The 20982-nt window shown below is 40.7% G+C and overlaps 2 protein-coding genes across 2 annotated transcripts in view; one reads left to right on the top strand and one right to left on the bottom strand.

The window, feature by feature from the left end:
- The window catches only part of dhcr7 (7-dehydrocholesterol reductase), a 155538-nt gene that overhangs the window by 132455 nt on the left and 2101 nt on the right, over positions 1–20982 (bottom strand). The window lies entirely within an intron of this gene.
- The window catches only part of nlrc5 (NLR family, CARD domain containing 5), a 39184-nt gene continuing 19217 nt past the window's right edge, over positions 1016–20982 (top strand). The window contains exons 1-21 of the mRNA XM_023819829.2: positions 1016–1162; positions 3292–3602; positions 3865–3906; positions 4225–4290; positions 5463–7149; positions 11375–11458; positions 11779–11862; positions 12143–12226; positions 12364–12453; positions 12571–12630; positions 12775–12804; positions 16497–16580; positions 16871–16954; positions 18177–18266; positions 18535–18597; positions 18729–18773; positions 18959–19042; positions 19617–19700; positions 19846–19935; positions 20035–20064; positions 20737–20784. Of these exons, the coding sequence (XP_023675597.2) occupies positions 3305–3602; positions 3865–3906; positions 4225–4290; positions 5463–7149; positions 11375–11458; positions 11779–11862; positions 12143–12226; positions 12364–12453; positions 12571–12630; positions 12775–12804; positions 16497–16580; positions 16871–16954; positions 18177–18266; positions 18535–18597; positions 18729–18773; positions 18959–19042; positions 19617–19700; positions 19846–19935; positions 20035–20064; positions 20737–20784 (3227 nt within the window). The 5' untranslated portion in view covers positions 1016–1162; positions 3292–3304. The remainder of the gene's footprint in view (positions 1163–3291; positions 3603–3864; positions 3907–4224; positions 4291–5462; positions 7150–11374; positions 11459–11778; positions 11863–12142; positions 12227–12363; positions 12454–12570; positions 12631–12774; positions 12805–16496; positions 16581–16870; positions 16955–18176; positions 18267–18534; positions 18598–18728; positions 18774–18958; positions 19043–19616; positions 19701–19845; positions 19936–20034; positions 20065–20736; positions 20785–20982) is intronic.

Below are 20982 nucleotides of genomic sequence, written 5' to 3' on the forward strand. Positions count from 1 at the left end.
ACCTCCAGAGCTGGGGGGCTTGTATCCTGCCTCAGTTTTTGGAGTTTACATATTCCTCCTGTCTGTACTCCAGAGATGTGCAGCTAGGCTAATCAATGTCTCTAAGTTACTCAGAGTGCATGTCCGTGCATGTGCTCTTAATACCTGGTGTAGAATGCTGGCCCGCCAGGTGACACAGACCAGGATAAGAGGTTGGAGGATGGAGAAAGACTTGGACATTTGCTAAGATCCCAGAAACATCTGTGATTTTCATTGACTTGGTCCGATTTTGCAGACATCCTGTGGCAAGTTGACGTTAAAATCAATGAAAATCTGTTCATCGGTTCTCTTGCTGGTGCTGTGAGGAAATCATTAAATGTGTTTTGTTTGAATTATTGGTTAAATCAGTCATCTCCTGTGCATCAGTGGTGCAATGTGTGGCACTATAACAGCATCCTCACTAGATAGTGACCTTAAGATGATGTGCATAAATATCAGCTGAGGGTTTAACTTGGAAGCCACAGCGTAGCACGCCAGGCTGATGAGAGGAATTGAGGTGCTGGGAGTCCTCTGTTAGAGAGGCTTCTGTCTGTAGCTACTTATAGGCAGCTGTTACAAATGGAGTTTTCAGATCAGGAGTGGGAAACCTGATCCATGGAGGGCAGAGTGTGGTGTGGGTATTTGGGATGACCCCTCAATCAGCCAATCATAAAATAGTGGTTCTCAGCTATAGTCCTGGGGAGGCATCCCAAAAACCCGGAATAGGTTCGCCACCCCTGTATTAATATGTTTCACTGTGACCATCAGAGGGAGACAACCGACAACAAGTACAGCCACCATTCAATTTGCCAGTTATTCTCATAAATGCCCGTTTTCGGCCACAAATTGTTACAATGCTATTTTGATACAACACTCAAGTCCAAATAACTACCAAATTGTTAACCATTTGACGGTTGATTTACTAGGGGAATACCTGCTCATCCAGTCCTTTCACCGATAGGCAGACAAACCCTATATGTGATTCTCTGGGCTAAAACTGTCTATCTAGTGTAAAGGTACAACGGCAGAGCCGTTTGGTTTTTATGTATCGCAATTACACAACTTTATACCCCATCATGAACATAACAAAAAGTATACTTTCACTTTCGAATGCGCGCAGGGATGAAAGGCGCTGGACGCCCTGGTATGTTTGTACATTTTGTTGTTTATTGACGTTGTTATATTTCATTTTAAACCTGTTATACTTATATATTCGTTTAAGGTCAATGACGGACGCTGCCAAGTCCATTGAAACGTTAGGGCTTGTTCTGGCGGTAAACAGCAAGGATGCACTACGCATTTCAAAATATCCCGAAAACAAGCTTAATAATATAGGCGATATCTATGACCTTGCGTGCGTTTCTTTATGAAACTGACTGGGTTCGAATTAAGAAATTGTATTATAAGCGTAAACTGCATTTGTCCTACTTGCCGATTTAAATTACTCTTAAATATGTAATTTGCGATTACTTATTGAAAGTTGTACATCAAATTTCTGTATTGAATGAATCGTGTATCATAGTACCTGTTTTACGGCTACTGTGGGTGCCGCACTGGGGTTATACAGGGACGTGTTAAAAATGTATTACACAGCAGAGTCGATTTCCCCAATAAACGTACCACCGATAGAGTTTTTCTGGATACACAGCCAAAGACATTATATTATATATTTTCCACAGGCCTAGACATTTTAATGCGCAGATAGTTAAAACGGGCCAATTTCACGCCCGTTTCTTGGTTTCTCTTTTTATTCCGCATTAAGGATCGAAAATAACCCAGCGGTGTCTTTCAAGTTGCGCTATATATTACGTATCATCCATTAGAAAATAAAACCACCCACCTTATTTTTACAAATAGCCTGACCATAGTCTACCTTGAAAAGGATTGCGTTAATTTTGAGTCCAGGCGAGAAGTTGGCACCGTACACTAAATAATAACTGGGTGTAAGGAGAAAAGGTCCGAACGCAAGAATATTAGATTTACGCAACAAGATTGTTTATACACATGCAATTGAAACAAACAATCTTCCAATGAAGTTTCTTGTAATATTTTCATGTAGTTTTTTAGCTTAGAATATTTGAAATATGCGCAACAGACAACTTGTTCCCGTTTGCTTTGCTAATGTCACACTGTTTGTTTCTTACCACCAGTCACCTTACGTGTCACCTATCACTATATATGTATATATGGGTGGTTATTCTCAATTAGTGTGTCTTTAGTGTCCTCAGTATAGTGATTAAGATTTCATATAGATATTTCACACTTTTTTTTTCAAGTTTTACTCTTTAAATAAGTTTAATGAGATTTGTTTTAAAATACATTTTATAGGCTACGCTCCATAGCTTCTTATTTGATGGGATGCATGGGGATTTTCACATGTCCCGGATGGTGCTTTTTTATCTTCATTTTGTATTTTAAGTGATTAAATAAAAATAAGCTACAAATTTTCTTTCACCTTGAAAAATGCTATTATTTCTAGCGATATGTTTCTACCGGCATTTCTGTTAACACAATGCATGGAAATACTATGATTTTTTTTGTTTTGTTTTAGTATATGACAGGGTGGACACAATTTGTGGCTGAATTGTAAAAAGCTTCACACACATTTTCGGAGCAGTTGAAGGTCTAATTAAGTTAAAGGTCTAAAAAATAATGCCTAGGGTTCCAAAGGCACTCTATATTCGTGGCTTGCCTACATGAAATGTAAAATCCAATTGAAATTAAAATCAATAAGAAATCAAAACATTAAAAAACAATAAGAAAGCACTACTTAATAAAATATATGCATTGTGTATTTCATTTATTCACCATGATTATGCTGAACCAATATACAAAATATTCATTCTGAAATGTTTTGAAGAGACATTTTGACATTTTCTGTATTTATTTTACTTTCACAAACTGCTGTTAACTATAAAAATTGGTCAAAATCCACAATATTCCACCCTTCTTGGATTTCGGTCTGTTGTTTGAACAATTCAAGTGAACCTATACAACTAACAGCAGTGTGTGACTCAGTGGGCTAAGCTTGTGTGTCTGTAATCAGAGGGCTGCTGGTTCAAACCCAGCCTCAGCATGTCTGTGGGTCTTGGAGCAAGGCCCTTAACCCCCAGCTCCCTTGGTGCCACTATGGGTGGCTGCCCTTTGTGGACAACTTACTCAATTAAAAAAAAAAGAGCAAGTTGAGGGAGGCGTAAAGACTATTTCCCCAAGGGGAATCAATAAAAGTATTGATTATTTATTACTGACAGTTGCCTGTGACTTGGCTTTCAGATGATGTCTCATTATGGAGGAGGTTAATGATGAGGCGGACGTCCTCTCAGTGCTGAGCCAAGTAGCATCGGAGCTGGTTGAGGTGCTAGTCGGCCAACCGGATGATGTTCAGACCTGCCTCCTCAGACACATGCAGCATGTTCCCAGACCCGCCCAGACCGGGGACCAAAGAGATTGCATGCTGCAGCTGGTGGATCACTTCAGAAATGCACAGCCTGCTGAGTGCCGACGATTCATCCACACCATTACTATGGTGTGTGACAACCTGCCCATGGCTCTGGAGTCACAGCTTTTGTCAGCAGCTGGATGTGGTAAGACAATATGTGTACTTTGTCACACAGAGCTGCTGAGCAGAAGGATGCACAGTCAGGTATAGTATGATGCAGATTCATGAGCAGTCCTGTGTAACAGGAGCAGCAGAGCAGATGAATGAACAGCCCTGTGTTACATGGAGCTGTAGAACAAATGGATGAACAAGAATGTTAATTAAGTAGCAAGCATAACTGGTTTTTGGGGCTGTACTATAGCATGCATCGAGATCCGAGATCCAGTTCTGACACTTCTCTGTTTCAGATGACCCTCACCTTGCTCCTCCCCAGAAATCCAAAATGCCAGGTAAATTTACCAGTCAAGAAAAAAAAAACCTTTCCTCAACTAACAATGACGACCTTTTTGCATACAAACCATTAGACACCCAGACTATTTCTCTATAAAATAGGGGGAAAAAATGGAGAAGTTGTGGTTCCAATCATGATGCTGTTGTGCTGTGGATCAGTTAAGCTTCTATATAGAAAAAAAAACTAAGTGGGGCAGTTTAAAGTGAAACTTCAAAACAGCACACGTGATGTTAGTCATTGATGTGCGACTTATGCATGTCGATAAAGGCACCATGATGCCTTTGTGCCAATTAAGTGTGTTTTAAATCTGCTGCAGAATACAGAAATCAACAACCTGCTGATGATTGTCCAACGCCTTTGAAACAGAAACGAAAATGGAAAGGTAAGCACTGCTCAACACAATCCAAAACATTACTGGGGTGCCTTTGTATGATTCTGAGGTAACTCTCAAAACAAGAAAGATTATATTTGATGTATTATACTTTTTGCTGCCATACCCTGTAGGTGCCTTTATTTTACCCTGATTCTACAGAATCCTGGAGGGGCCATAGGCAGTTTTTTATGTGATGGATCATTTTCTGCAGTTGAAATTAATCCTAAATCAAGCTCACAAAATCCCCAAAAACTGAGCTCGATTTACTTTTTTCCTCACTCTCAATTTGCGATTTTGAACTCTCAAATTAATAAAAGTGTGAGTCAAACTGTGTTATATTCCAAACTAGTGTTTTAAAACTGTAGTCAAGCCATCCCCGTAAAATTTTGATATGTGCAAATACTATACAAGTGTTGCATACATATAGTGGATTTTACTGTGTGCAGTATATAGGTCTGAATGTCTATAACAGGGGAGCTGGAAATAGTTTGATATTGGGGGGAACGTTATAATTTAAACGTAAATGTTTGCTTTTCTGAAAGGGGGGGGGGGGTGTTGTGGAGACAAGATAATTTTTGTAGGGGTACATGTCCCCTACCTCTCCTCCTGGTTCCTTGCCCCTGACTATAACCCCTAATTTTCACAGGAGAATTGCATGAAGTGTGTAGGTTTGAATGTCCATTACCCCTAGTTTCCACCATAGAATTGAGTGAAACTTTATTTGGCTTTACTTGGCTACTTGTCAGATATTCTAACAATGTTCTCAGTTTGGAGTGGGAGACATATTATGCCTTATGACAAACATTGTAGCAAATGAATTCACTACCATAAAACCCATAGTATTTGTGCACTTAAAACTATGTGCGGATGACTTAGCCGCAGTTCTGAGACTCCAGCTTCTAGCATTGCGGGCATGTTTTCTTTAGGCAAGAACACAAATAACCTAAATGTCAGCACAACTTAATTAATGTAAGAACCTGGAATAGCAAATAAAGATTTTGTTGATTTAGTATTTCATGGGCATGTTAAACTAAATTGTGCACATAACTTAGCACATTTTGCACACAAAATAAAAAAAAATCAGTGCATGGTCCCTCTGTTTGTCCCAGTTTTGTCCCAGTGCCCTCTGTGTGTGTCTGTCTGTTTTGTCTCTCACACCTTCCGCGTCTGTTTTACTCCAGACTCGCTAGAGACGTACCACACATCCATTAAGAAGGCCCTGCTGCAGCAATACGAGCAGGTGATGCAGGGTGTAGTCCGGAACGTTCAGCTGGAACAGATACGAGTCAGCCTACGCAGAAGCCCGGGCCGGTCCAAGGAGGCTGAAGAGGGAGCCACAGAAAGCATAGTCCCAGTCGAGTCTTTCTTCACCGCACAGCCAGGGGTCACGGTGCTGCTTGGCCCTGCTGGCTCAGGGAAGACGCTGGTGACACACTATGCGGCCCGGCGATGGGTGAACAGCAACCTGCCAAAATCTGTCCATTTGCTCTTCTTCTTTGAGTTCCGCCAGCTCAACATGCTCCCAGACACTTTGTCGCTTAGTGACCTGCTATTCCACTTCTTCCTCTCACCTGACCAAGAGGACAGTGAGAATATCCTGGCCTTTGTACTTGAAAACCCCAAGCAAGTGTGGTTAATCTTTGATGGTTATGATGAATTCCGCTCCAGATTCACCCCCCCAGCGAGGCCCAGTGACCCCTTCGACCCCCAGCAACATCTCACAGTGTCGGAGCTCTTTTCTGGTCTGTGCAGTGGCAGGATACTCCCAGGCTCTTCAATAATGGTCACTTGTAGGGCTCGGGACATGTTGGACCTGCCCGATAATGACCTGAGCCAGGTGGGCGAGTTGCTAGGCTTTGACCAGCAGCGTGTTAGGGAGTACGCTGAGCATTACTTCCAGGGGAAAACTCACCGTGAACACGCAGTAAACGTCCTGTTGAAAAGTCGCCACCTACTTTCCATGAGCAGTATTCCAGCTCTTTGCTTCATGTGTTGCGTCTGTTTGGACCACCTGTTTTCTGACAAGCCCCACAAGCCCAACTTACCTGAGACTGTCACTCAGGTGTATATCCAGATCCTGAATGCTTTCATTAGTCGCTGTCCAGGCAGCATGTTGACAGGAAGCTCTGTGCCCCCGCTACAGAGCCATAAGGTGGAGGTGCAAGAGCTGAGTCGGTTGGCACTGCAGGGGCTGGATGAGCACCGCGTTGTGTTCTGGAAAAGTGATATCCCACAGAACATCCTGGACTTTGCAATGGCAGCCGGGCTCCTGTCTCCACTGAAGCTAAGGCAGGGTGATGGATCATGGCGTGAGGGATGCGCTTTTGTGCACCTGACGATGCAAGAGTTTCTGGGTGCACTGCACCTGATGACCAGTGATGACACAATTGAGACAGACTTGAGGAAAAGGCTCAACCTCAAGACCCGCTGGACTGCCAGAACCCAGCCCAAAACAGTATTTACTGATTCCCTCCAACTGTTTTTGTGTGGATTGACCTCTTCAGCCTGCTGCCCATATTTGCTCCAGCTGGTTAGGGGTTCCAGAGCCCAGAGCTGCATGCATCACCGGCAAGCTGTGGTGTTGAAGGTTCTCCAGAGTTTGGCAAACAGCGCCAGCCTGACCGGTCCCAAAGCACTGGAGCTTTGCCGCTGCGCCTATGAGACTCAGAATCTCCAGCTTGCGGAGACTTTGGCGTCAAGATCCCGCTTTGAGCTGCGCAATATCAGACTAACACTCATGGATATGGAGGCTCTGACTTTCGTTATTTCAGCTGCTGGGCAGGGCGTTGGCCTCGACTTTGGCGGCTGCTCTATGGAGCTGGAGTGTCTGGAGGTCCTGGCCAGCTCTGGGAACATTTCTTATCTCATGTGAGTCACTCAACCGCTAGTAAATAATCTACTGTGCTGTCAGTCACTCAGTGAGAGTAGCAAAAATACAGCACTGGAAAAAATTAAGAGACCATTCTATATTTTTTCAAAATCTGCATTTAAAGTGCTGGTTTAATCCTGGTTCTGCTGGCAGAAGGCTATGCTGAGCGGCAGGTTGCTTTCAGGCTCAAAATACAATTATACATGCATGCAGATTATGTTTGATTTATTTAAGTGCTTGGTTACATACACTATATGGCCAAAAGTACATGGACACCAGTTTGATCAACATTTCATTCAGAACCAAGGACATTATAAGATGATGTTGTTGCACCTTTTGTTGCTATAACAGCCTCTGTTGTTCTGGGATGGCTTTCCATTAGATATTGGAATATTGCTGGTAGGACTTGCTGCTGTTCAGGTAGGGTATTGATGTTGGTTTATCTGGTCCCTTTCTGTGAGCTTGTGTAGTACCACTTCAATTGAACTTGGTCCCAAACATTTTGACCTTCACAGTCACTTGTTGGAAAGATGACATTCTAGGGAAAATGAAAAGTCAAAACCTCTTCTGTACAACCACGTAATTTTTGTTTCAGAACATTCCATTGACTGTATGCTTAATTATGCAAGTCTTAATTTGGCAATTGCTCTAATAGGGGTTTCCAAATACTTGAGGCTGTATAGTGTAGAGGTCGACCAATATTGAATTTTACCGATACCGATAGCTAGGTTGGTCCGTACTTGCCGATAACCGATTAATTAACTGATAGTTTTTAAAATGGATACTGGATTAAAAAAAAAAAAAAACTAAATTAAAACACAACACTACATGTAAAATAGTACTAAACTTTATTACAAAAACCAAACAAAAAAACAGTACTGAATCATGAAAATGTGCTATATGAAATAAATATGAATATATTAATAAATATTGAGGTAAATTAAAGACATGCTTTCAAACTGAAAGAAAAAGTAACACTCCAAATAAATTAAAAAAAAGTTACATACAAAATGAATTATAATAATAATTATATAATATTATAATTATATATAATATTAATTATATAAATGTATATTATATGTGTAGTCTCCCACTATATTTGCTTCTATTTTGAAAACTTTTTTCTCTCTCCATAGGCAGAGGTTGACCAAACTGTTTGTGTAATCTGTTAACAACGCTCATTATATACCCGTCTTTTTAGGCAAGAACCAGATAATGAGTGTCACGTCATGAAATGGTTTTAATACGAAGGGAGCTGTATTACGTGATAACAAATTTAATAAAAACATCGTAAGTTAGGCCTATAATAGTAATGATTTCATTTCAAACAACAAATATATTATATACAGAAGGTGAGCAAAGTATCAACAGAGCTTTTTGAAACTCCGAATCAGTAAAACACTGGGTCGCAAAAAGATTCACTGTTTCGAAGCGCTCCAGTCGGATCCCCCCATCCCCCCGGCAAATCGCACCCTGTGCCTGAAGATAAAAAGAACTGAAATCGAATGCATTCCTGATGGTAACAATCATGACATTAAACATTTGGGTCGGACTTGCGTGTATTTTTGCCACATTATTTTAACCGCTTGATGTACTGCTAATGTTAGCGTCCTCTCAGCCTTGTCGACAAACATACTGCTGTTCTTTCTCCAATGCAGAATCTAATCAACAAATGAATTACTTTATATTGAGATGAAAACATGTACTGTAGTGTACTGTATACATACCTTTTCGCTGTCTGTGTTTTAAACGTGCATTTGAAGTGTCAGCGTTGTCCGTGCACCGCGCTCTCTCCAGGCAGCTTGCGCTCTCCTTGCAACTAACAGTATCACGTGTCAAAACAAAAGCATGTGCTTTACAGCGATTTTCGCCTATAGAGGCGGCTCTTGCCATAGATATATATGTTGGCTCTCGCACTGTATAAGGACAACGGACCGTTCTCAGCCGCTTCAGCTCTGACGCAACCCGGAAAAACTATCGGCGTGGATTTTTGCCGATAACCAGGGGCGGATTAAGGTGTACAGAGGCCCCTAGGCTACAGTAGTCTGTGGGCCCCCCAACCCCACCCCCCTCCGCGCCAATGGGGGCCCCCTTGCAGGCTGGCACACGTGGGGCCCCTAGGCTTAAGCCATATCTAGCCTGTGCGTTAATCCGCCCCTGCCGATAACCGATAGTTCCGGGAATCAACTATCGGTGCCGATTAATCGGCAAAACCGATACATCGGTCGACCTCTAGTATAGTGTATTCTGTATTTCCAATGAGTCCTCTGTCTAGAACAAACTTGGGATCTGTGTTTCAAGGAATGTGCAAGGCTACAACACTTTTGGAAGTTAGTTCATACCATCTCTGAAAGGCGATACATAATGGGACACCAGATATAGATGGTAAACTGAAGGCTAGGAGTTATTTCTTATGAAGAAGTATATAAAGGAGAAGGGTATTGGAATAAACTATCATTCAACGTTCAACATATTTAACCACCTGTTAAAAGAGATAATTCCATTGCAACAATTAACATACAGCCTGAAAGGTAAAACTAAAACTTTTTCAAAACTACGGGAACCCTTTCTAGACCTGTTGTTGTCAGTTGTAACCCCCTAAACATTAATAATCTTTGATTGCATTATGACAATATCAGGTTGTGAAAGACAGGGAAATCTAGCCAGGGCGGTCTCCTATGATGACATTTGCCAGGGGGCAGGGAAACCAGGACTGTTGTGTAACAGCCCACAATATTCAGGGTTTGGTACAAACCTTGGTTTTGATTTCACAGTTCCAGAATTTGTTTTGAAATGACCTATTCTTAAAACTGCAAATGCAAACATAATGAGGAAGCTGTAGGTGAAAAGCAATGCGTCTGTTGACCTGTTTGGATATCAAAACATGAGTCACTTACAGTATATACACACACACACATGTTTGAACATACTCTCCCATTCTATTTTATGCCTCAGAATCTATTTAATTGTAAATATACTGTGCATCTGCTGGCGTGTTCCAAACTAAATCTCATTGTACTTACAATGACAATAAAGCTTTTATCTTATTTTTGTCGTATTATGCCATAGATAAACTATATCTCTGTGACACTATCTCAGTCTTTTTCCCGGTTTTCCTTGCTCAGTGTGTCCTCCCTGACATAGATTATCTGCTCCCCCTATGTTTTTACCTTGCTGCGTTCATAGACACACTCTGATGATGTTGTCTCTAATGAGTTTGCATGGTGGATGTACTTCCAGCACCATATCCGACTTCAGTATAACAGAGCTGACATACGGTCTTCCTTTTATCAACCACTCTCTCACCAGTGTGTAATTTATTGGGAAATCCCCCAAAATATTCCCAAATTTCCATTTATGATTGACTGTAACCAGCACTAGCCCTACAAAATTTACGGCCACATTTAGCATAATGCTTTCCGTGTTGAATATTTGTTTGTGAATTAGGTTCCGCTCGTGTCAAGAAATGTATTCCATCATTTCACTGTGTGTTCCAAACCGAAAATGATGTACTTGAGTGGCACCCAATGAATATGTGTACCATAGTAACAAGTATGTGTTAAGAATATGTGTGTAATTATACACCTGTGTCAGCAATGGGTGTGGCTTAATTGGACTATTCTTTATGGAAGTAACTCTGTTTCATCACAATTTGAATTTTATATGACACTGAAATTCTAACATTGAATATTTATTGGGAATATGCCATCAGATTTTTTGCCTCTTAATTACAGTCTTCAAATTGCAGTTTCACTGCTATTTTTCCATGCTCACAAATTCACGATAAAACAAATTCAGGGTTTAAAGATACAAATTACAAAAAACTCAAGTTTCAAAAACTCAAAGAGAACATTTCAAAGTTGCTCCAATTCAATGGTACGAATTCACATGCAAAAATACGAGGTTAAAAATACGAGTTATACATCCGGGATACCAAGGCTAAGCAGTTGAATCTGTGGTTGTGTTGGACTTCAAGCAGCCGCTTACAGCGCTGGCTTAAATGAATCTAATTTCCCAGCATCTGTGGTTGACAACAAAGTAGGCTGTAGCTGAAAGTAGCCTACAGCTGAAAATGAAAAATAACTGCTCACAAATGCACAGCCTGTTTAAGCTCTACAAAATGCAAATATGAGCTTAATTCAGGTTATGAGGGGTTTAGATCTGTTTATATGAGTTCATGGGGGTTAAATGTGTTTAATTATGTTTTAACTTGTTGTTCATCAGTTTTCGGAGCCGAAAATATGAAGACAGGTTTGCTGAGGTGCTGTCTGGAATCCTTCCGAGACTGACAAGCCTGAGGAGACTTGAGTGAGTCATTTCCTGTGTCTGTCATCTTAACCCATATGAATACAAAATCTATGTGACTAAGACAGGAAATAAGCGAAATGCATCTAATTCACAACTGTATATTTTTTATTATGCCATCTACCCCATTAAGAATGGCATTGATGAATGTTATTTGTTTGTTTTCATTGTAATCATTTTTGTGTATTAATGCTCTGCCAGGGTGACTGGGGAGTGTTTTTGTCTGGCATATATTTACTCCAGCCACTCAGGTTTCAGTGTGTGATTAGGATAAAATAACACTCTCTGGTGTAATAAAAATTCTGGTATGATTCCCCCCAAAGGTTCATCAGTGGGAACCTGACTGATGCAGGAGCCTCAAAGCTGGCCATTGCTCTAGGGAACTGCCCTGGGATTGCTGAGCTCAAGTAATTAATATGACCATTATTACTGTAGTTTTTGTTGCTGTCATGGGATGTGTGGATGAGGTCATCGCGAGCCATTCGTGTCAGATGTTGGCTTGGAAGGCAGCTGGTAGCTGAATTGGCTTGAGTTTAGAGACATTTTGTCAATTAGTGAAGGCGTGCAGGGCTATTTGCATACTGCTGTCTTGTGCCTGAGTGACGCAGGACAGCGTGAGGCTGCCAAGTTGCTTTGCACTGCCTTCTGTAACGGGAGGATCATGGGCTAATTGCTGTGTCTTTGCAGCCTCAGTGACAACATGCTGATGAACCACGGGATCTCTAAGATTGCCGACGTCTTACCTAAGATGACATCCCTCACCACAGTTCAGTGAGTATATGAGCTAACGTTAATTAATTAGGTATTAGTAGTCATTTAGTTTAGTAATATTGATTTTGTCTTACCATTTTACTTTTTAAATGACAACACATGTATTGATACCTTGGTTTTTTTGTCTGTGTGTTAAGCCTTGGGAAAAATGGAGTCTCCCTGGATGGTGTTCTTTATGTGGTAGAAAAGATGACCTCATGTCCTAATATACAGAGGATCCATGTAGTGTGAGTTCCCGCCGACAGTCATGTGCTGTTGCCTGCTTCCACAGAGCCATGTGTGATACCTGTTATGAAATCCTGTATTCATTCACGTTTGATCTGTCGACTCCTCTTTTTCTGCAGTGGAAACAAAGAAATTAAGGAAATTAAATTATCCTTGTCTCAAGACCCAGATGCACAGAGGTGGGTCTTATATCTAATTAAACATCCGTATACCTGTTTATATCTGCTTCATATGAACGCGAGACAGAAAGTTCTAGAAGATCTTTATGTATATGGTTGAATAGATTTGAAAATAATGTCGTATTATCTTTTATCTCTCCTCAGTGTTGAGGATGCCCCGGGCCGCATTGTCAGGTAAGGCCATGCCACATTAGACGTTAGACAAACTCACACTCTCATAATGGCGTTAAACTGGCACATGTTTCATGGTTCCATTAGAATTAGATTGATGATTTTGTACTCTGATGCCAAAATTGGCATTAAAAGGAAAATGTAAAGCAAACATAACCAACATTTGCCAGAGGAGCACATAGGACTGGACGATATGGCAAAAATTTATATCACGATATATTTCTTAATTTTGGTCGATACGATATAATTCCGATATTGATATGGACAATATTAAAAAGCCTCAGGAAAAAACTGCCGAGGACACACACAATGGATGTCTGCAAACTGAATTTGCAAAGTCTATAATACCTCCAGGCTCCTCCTATTAAAATTATATAATTTTTTTTTAAATAAAAACAGTACAAAAAAAAATAAGGTTCACTTTTTATTTGTATTTAGCCTTTACAAACAAGAAATGTGAAAGAAACTATCAGATAAATAAAACTCTCAGACTCAGCTTATTAACAATAATATATTTCCATTTAAACTAGAACAGGCTGATTATTCATATACAGTCGAACCCGGTTATGTCGCCGGCCTAGGGGGTTGCCAAAAAGCGTCGAGATAACCGAAAACCAATATGGCAGCAATATATTAACATGTGCTTGAAATGTATTTATGTGCGTTAATAACTGAGGATGTACATGCACAGGTTTTAGGTGTTTTTGGCATTGCCGCAATTTGTTTGACGCGATCGGCATGCTATAAATATGTACATATATCGGGGCCGGTTCTAGACATGCATATATGAGGGGGCAGACAGAAATGTGAAGGGGGCACATGGTGGCGACAAAGGCGGGAAAGGGGTGGGGTGGTGCTCTGGATAACTGTTTTTGTCATGTAATTGGATTGCACTTTGTCAGGCCTCTACCCTAAGACCTGTCCAACTTGGGTGTCCCACCTGAAGGCTAAGCTTCTGCTGGTGTAGCTCTTAGGGTCACTGAGGCACGCAAAGCCCCTGACCACAGTAAGGTGGCAATCCCTCAGGGGGAAAACTGAAAAGTAAAACAACAAAAAATAAAATAAAATATTCCTCATCAGATTAAAACAAGTAAAAACATGATGTTTACCTTAATTGGATGGCCTATATCAAACATATTTGAACCCAACAAAACACTTTTCACTATTGCCAATATTACCAAAACTAAAAAGGGTAGGCTAAGTTATGAAAAAGAAAAAATCAATTCACCGAGTCTTGAAATATAAAACTGAAAAATAGGATCGGTCAGGGTTCATTTCACTACATGTTGTACTTGTTATAACTATGTATGTGACGAATAAAGAATCTTGAAATCACAACGAACAAGTCGCTCAATGAGAATGAATGACGTAACCGACTGGCTAAGCTGCTTCTAGCGCCGAGGTGGTTAAAATGGTACGGTCCACACTAGGGGTGTCTGAAATCGTTTTACATAAAATTTTCCTACAAGGTGAGGTTATCTTTCTTTAAAAAAAAAAAAAAACAAAAGAAAAATGTTAAGACCTCCCCCCCCCAAACTGCTATTTTTGTCTATTTGTGGGGTTCTTGATCGGGGGGTACAGTATCCCACGATCAAGACCCCCCCCCCCCCCCCCCCCAATAGACAAAATGATGATTTTGACGAGAGAGATTGCTGCTTCCTCTAAACCTCCCGCAATCGCGCAGCTCATTTCGCTCTGCCCTGCCTACTGAGAAACTGGCTCATTTCCATACTAACAGTGATTGGATGTTTAGCTGGGGGGAGGGTGAGTGAGGGATCTCTGCTGAGTGCTGTGTGAGCCCGCGCACAAACAGAACGCGGAGGGAAAGAGCGAACAAGAAGTGAAACTTATCATCTCGTTTGTGCCTTTTTCAATGGATTTTTCAGCTACTGTAGTAAATCTTGTCCATATTCAGTTTGTGGGTAATTATTATTTTCTTCCTCAACTTCTAAAAGTTTGATTTAAGGGGGCAGGACTTTTGCTTAAGGGGGCGTTGCCCCCTCTTGCCCCAGTGTAGAGCCGGCCCCGACATACATGTTGGCTAACAAAAGGCATATGTGCACCAACTAACAGCAGAGATTTACCAGTATACAATAAAAACCACCGTTGTTTCTAGATACAAACCTTTAATTATATTCTTTGAAATATAATTAAATATGTTCTTCTATATTGAATATAGGGTGACCAGACAATCCATGTCAGGGAGGACACTTTGAGCTACATCGGGTTTTACAAACTACTTTCTAATTGAAAGGCTCCTGTGCTCGGCTAAATAGTTCAGCTCTTCTTGTGCTTTGACTGGTTTGTTTCCTTGACTGAAAGACTCATCCAGCTGTTTCACATTAGCATTAGTGACACATGCATGATTATAGGAGACTGACCAATCAGCACACAGCAAGAGCTGAGTGCTCAAGTGAAATCCAGGTCCGTTTAATTGAAATGGTAATTTACAATTCCTGTCCTAGCTCAGAGTGTCCTCCCTGACATGGATTATCTGGTCACCCTACTATATTGAAAACACAAAGATCGCTCACAAAATCACAAAAAACCTGCGGGGTGTACTGTAGTTCGTTTTTACAAAAAGCTAACCAGTGTCAAAATTAAATTCACGAGTCATTTCGCTCTGACACAGCTCTGAAAAGTATCATACACGCGGTTACTATGGTTTCTTTACAAAGTCTAAAATGCTTTGTTGCTTTTGCCTTTAACAGTCTGCTTGAAAACAAATGCTTCAATATTATTTATGCTGTCTAAAAAAGTTTTACCTGGATCGCGTTTCACAGCTGCGTTGTTCAGCAAATTACCATGCGAATGCGATTTGAATACGCGCTGTTTAGCACTTGTGATACATTTTTAAAAGCTGGCGAATCGTCACGGGGATGGAGATAACCGATGTTAAGCGGCGATTTTGGCCCTCTTTTGTGCTCAAGATATTAGGGTTCGGCGACATAAAAGAATCGACATAACCAATGAGAAAATGCTAAGACAAAGGGGTATATTCAAATGTATATCGAAATATCGGAAATGTGTTTAAAAATCGTATCACCGTTATTGAAAAAAATTCTATCGCGATATAAATTGATATCGAATTATTGTCCAGCCCTAGGAGCACATCATACGTATAGAAACGGCAGCTATTGTGTGTACCTGTGTCTTCTAAATCAAAAGTTCCCACACTATGGGTGAGTCACTGATTGACCATGAAAAGCCTAATTTATAATACAGCATACATGGCACGGTGAGTCTTTCCGCGCACCTGTCAAACAACGAACCTCTGCAGAGGGCGCTGCACACACCACCTGTCAATGGTTGGTCACTATGCTGTTGTCATGTTGAAACTTCATTGTATTGGATACTTTCTATCCAATCAGAGCAGTCTGTTTCTAGTCGTCGTCTTAATTTAGTGTGTGTATACAGTCAGTCAGTCGTTCAGTCAGAGTAGCTAGTGTTTAGTAGTTGTCAAAATGTCCAAAAATAAGTATAAAGAAGAATATATTTCAGCTCATGGGAGTTTAACTTATACGAAAATGTTCTGAGGGCACAACAAGAAATGATTGGTTCAGAGAGGCAACTAATCAGATTGTAGAGAAGGTGGGTCCAAGCAACTAGAGGAGGCGGGACCAACCAATCAGATGTGAAACTGCTCAATACATCTGCCTTGTCATGTGGATCTCTATGTGCTTCTCCTTCCACAGCTTTCTGAACTGCACATTTACACCAGATGAGATGCAAAAGCTGTGTCTGATCTTGGCAAGATGTTTTGGACTCTCTGTCATTGAGTAAGTCTTCCAGTTAGACAAAAACAACTTTTCATTTTAGTGATATCGCTCATATTCCGAGGCTGTGCAAAAAAATGTCCAGTTTAGTTTAATTTTTGATATCTAGCTCTGACTGAATCATTAAATTAGTTTGTGACTCTGCTCTTCTAAAATTAAATGAGAGCACTCTTTAACTGTTGGTTAAATGCTAATTTGAAAATGTCACTTTTGTTCAGTAATGAACTAAATCGTGTGTTTTTCTCTTAAAAGCCGCTCACTATTTTCCTTTCTTGTTACCATGGTGATGTCAGTTTGTCTGGAGCAGTGATGAAGGATGATGCCCTGCAGGTTTTGGTTGACTGGCTGCCGCAGCTCAGTGTCTCCAAAGAAGTCGTGTAAGAGCTAACTTTCTCAGATCTACTCTTCTAACTTTGTCCCACAGCTGACTCATAATAACCCAACATGTCCCTGAACATAACACACAAAATGGTATAAATGCATCATCAAACCAAGCTTATTATCAGTCCTGCTGTGTTACAAAAGATTTATTTCCTTGGGGGCAGTGTGTGGCTCAGTGGGCTACAGTGATGCGCGGGTTGACCCGAAATGAGCGGTTACGAGTCATCCAAAAATATTTTTAATGATATTCGGGTCGCGGTCGGTCGGGTCGTTTGAAATAAAGATGCCAATTATTGTGAACATTTATTTATGGATATTGTAGCCTCAGTCTTTGGTTTAGCCTACCTGTTTTTGTTCGTTTAAAATGCGTTAATAAAGACTTTATTAACATATTCTATGCCTGTATTTTGTGCTTGTGAGAGCTTCAATTGGGCATCCACGTGGCGAAATAGCCTAAGCCTACTAATACAAGTAGGTAATCCTTATTTACCTTTTGAATGTTGAGCGTTATTAATTGTTGAATAAATGCTGATGCGGGACAAAATTCCCGATTTCCCAACACGTTGAACTGAGCAATGCCATTGAATCATTTTAATAGGTTACTTTTAAACACATATAGCTCAGTAATGTCAGTTTTATGTATTTTCTGAGAGGGGGTGGGATTTTGTTGGGAAAGTCGGGGGAGAGACGCACACTTCGATTAGACTGGATAAACACATGCAGCATCTTAATTAAGAAAATGAAATGAAATAAATTAATAAATCAAGCCTTTATTACATAACACTAGGCTATAAAAAAAAATGCGGGTCAGGAAGCGGGTCGGGTACAATATATATATATTTTTTTTTGCGGTCCGAGTTGCGGGCGGGTTATTGAAAACGTCGGTCGGGTTCGGGTTGTTTATACATTGACCCGCGCATCACTGGTGGGCTAAGCCTGGGTGCCTGTAATCAGGTCGCTGGTTCAAACCTGGCCTCAGCATGTCTGTGAGTCCTTGAACAAGGTCCTTAACCCCCAGCTCCCTGGGCGCTGCTACGGGTGGCTGCCCTTCATGGACAACTTGCTTTACAAAAAAGAGCAAGTTGAGGGAGGCATAAAGACAATTTCCCCACAGGGATCAATAAAGTATCAATTATTATTATAGGTATGGCTTAATTTATGCTTCACTGGCTATTTGATGTCACTTCATGTGTTCTGATGTCATTCCTCTCTCAACAGTATGAATTCCACCTTTCTGACAATGAACGGGCTGTCAATTTTGAGCCGTTCAGTGACTAACTATCCTGCTGTGGCCGAGGTGAACATCAGGTATGTTACCATGGGGTACAAATGTTTGTTTTATTCATTACAATTCACAATACAATACAGGTACATGATAGATAGATTTATTTGGTTTAGAATGCCACATGCATTTATAAACCTTGTGACAACACAGTAGCTAAACTAGGGGGAACCCTTGGTGTTCTTGATACTGTTACTTGACACATCATGGGGTATTTATATACTGCTAACTGCGACATCTAGGGGTATTTAGAGCTACCGGACTAATTGTACACGAGTTGTTCTTCTCTTGCAGGCGTCAAGATCCCACCAAGGTGTCAGTTATATTTAGCACAGAAACACAAAACCAGACTTTGGGGTAAGAAAATGCTTTTCTTGGCATTAATAGCTGTTTGTTTCTTATTATTTGTCAAGAGTGGTAGTGACTGATTTTCACTACCAAGGTGGTCAGCTTGATCAACGTTTTCGCATTCTCTGTCTCTGTCGCAGTGAGAAGACACCAAAGCAAGATTTAGTACAGTCCAAGAGACTTAGGTATTTATACTTTGGATTTTGATTTACTGAAGAGGGCGGTGATGATGAAAGTGCTGGGGATGATAAAAAAAAAATGGTGGTAGTTAACGGTAATGATGGCAGCAGTGAGAATGATATTGTTTGGGGCGGTGATGAGGATGGTGATGATGGTGGTGATAATGAGTTTTGATCTTGACTCTCCCCAGGCTGTCAGAGTGTGATCTACGTTCTTCCCATGTAGATAAATTGTATGAGACCCTGAGATGCTGTCAGGGCCTGACCTTTCTGGAGTGAGTATATATATACATGCAGTGGGGACTCGGGTTCAATTGTCCTATTAGTCCTTGGTGATGAGGAATCCCAGAAAGCCCAAAATGGCAATGTTCTCAAACTCAAAAAAGAGATGTGTTAGAGGGGCTTTAGTGCTATCTATCCATCTAGGTGGTTCTGTTGGTAGATATCAAGCGTAAAAATATCTCTGTTCTCTCATATATCATGAAACTGAATGCCATTCTTTCCATGGTGCGCAGTGATACGATTGGTGTATGGTGTTGGGTTGAAGGAAATAATTCCTACATTAAACTGCTCACAACAAAGTCTATGGATTATCTTGAGTAACCGGGTCATAATCTCTGGTAAGAGACATTATATTTGAGAGAAGACCAATTTTTCTACGGTAGATATATCCAAAACTAGGCAACTCCGAGCAGAACAACCTTGATGGATAGACAGCACTAAAGCCCCTCCAAAACATATCTTTTTTTCCAGTGTTGATGTGAACCACCCCTTTAATAGGTGATACTACTTTTTTCTTGAGCTGTGTGTGTATTTATGTATGTGTGTGTTTTTACTTCTGTTTCACAGCCTGTCCAGTAATGCTCTGGGGAATCAGGGCTTGAAGAAGCTTATGGATCTCTTACCCCATCTCACAGCTGTCCAGGAAATAAAGTAAGAGTTTCAGCATTCTTAGTGCAGATGCTGGTAGAGGGAAAATAGCAAGGAAACTATACTTAATCTTGTGATCTTAGTATTGCATGGACACTGGGTTTCTGCTAAGGGAATCTCACCTCTTTTCAATAACCTCTGTTTTTAGTGTCAGTGAGAATGGTGTCACCATGCCGGGGGTCCTTGCGGTGGCTGAAGCCTTCAGGAGCCTCAGGAGCATGAGAGCTGTGGACATCACGTAAGTTCATAGCAAGGATGGGACCCGTCTTTATTGGGAACTTCCAACCCCTGCAGAATTGATAACAAACTCAATGGTTTTTGCCTTTTTTGCACCTAGAAACATTCATCAACACAAGACTTCTAGATGGTGAGGGCAGTTGAACTCTTTTCCCTTTTTGCCAATAAGCTGGGCACCACAGTAAAGGGTTAGGTTCTGTTTTGCTGCTGTCCAATGAAAACCATGATATCCACTTTTTGACAATTTTTGACTTTTTACTAAAGATGCAATATGCCGATTGTCTTCTCTCTACTAATTTACCAGTGCAATTATGTCATCTATTTAACTAGTGTTTATGTTTGTACTAGTTAACATCATTATTCATGATAGTCATTTGTATGCATTACAATAAATAACAAATTTTAACAACACTGATAGTTAGCTAGCTAGCTAACTAACATCATTATTAATTGTGTTTTTAATATAAAGCAAGATTAGTTGGTAATTGGTTGACTGACATATTTGCCTAGCTGACAACAATCCACTTAAGTCCATTTTAAGCCAATCTTTCTTTGTGAACGACTGATCACTGAAGGTTGTGTAAATATAAGTTTCTATTTGTGATGCTAAGGGTCTCTCATTCTGTTCTTTTATGTTGATTTAGTTTCTGAGAATTTTTTTTATGTGGATTTTTGGAGATAAATGTTTTTCATTGGACAGCAACAGTTTAGCACTATGCTTTCCCATTGGTTAGAGCTGGACTTCTCACTCCCTCTTTCAAGGTGTGTTTAATGCATATTTAAATGCATTTCTTCCAAATAGCCACGAAGAGAAGCAGAGACTCATCATGAAGTTTGGAGTCAATAAAAGGTATTGGCCTTTGTCAGCTCAATTGCATGTGAATTTCTAGAGGAATAGCATGTGGAGGCAGCATGTGGCTCAGTGGACTAAGCCTGTGTGCCTGTAATCAGAAAGTCACCAGTTTAAACCCAGCCTCAGCACATCTGCGGGCACTTGAGCAAGGCCCTTAACCCCCAGTTCTCTGGGCACCCCAACAGGTGGCTGCCC

This window comes from Paramormyrops kingsleyae, chromosome 11 (assembly GCF_048594095.1).
Source record: "Paramormyrops kingsleyae isolate MSU_618 chromosome 11, PKINGS_0.4, whole genome shotgun sequence".
NCBI lineage: Eukaryota > Metazoa > Chordata > Actinopteri > Osteoglossiformes > Mormyridae > Paramormyrops > Paramormyrops kingsleyae.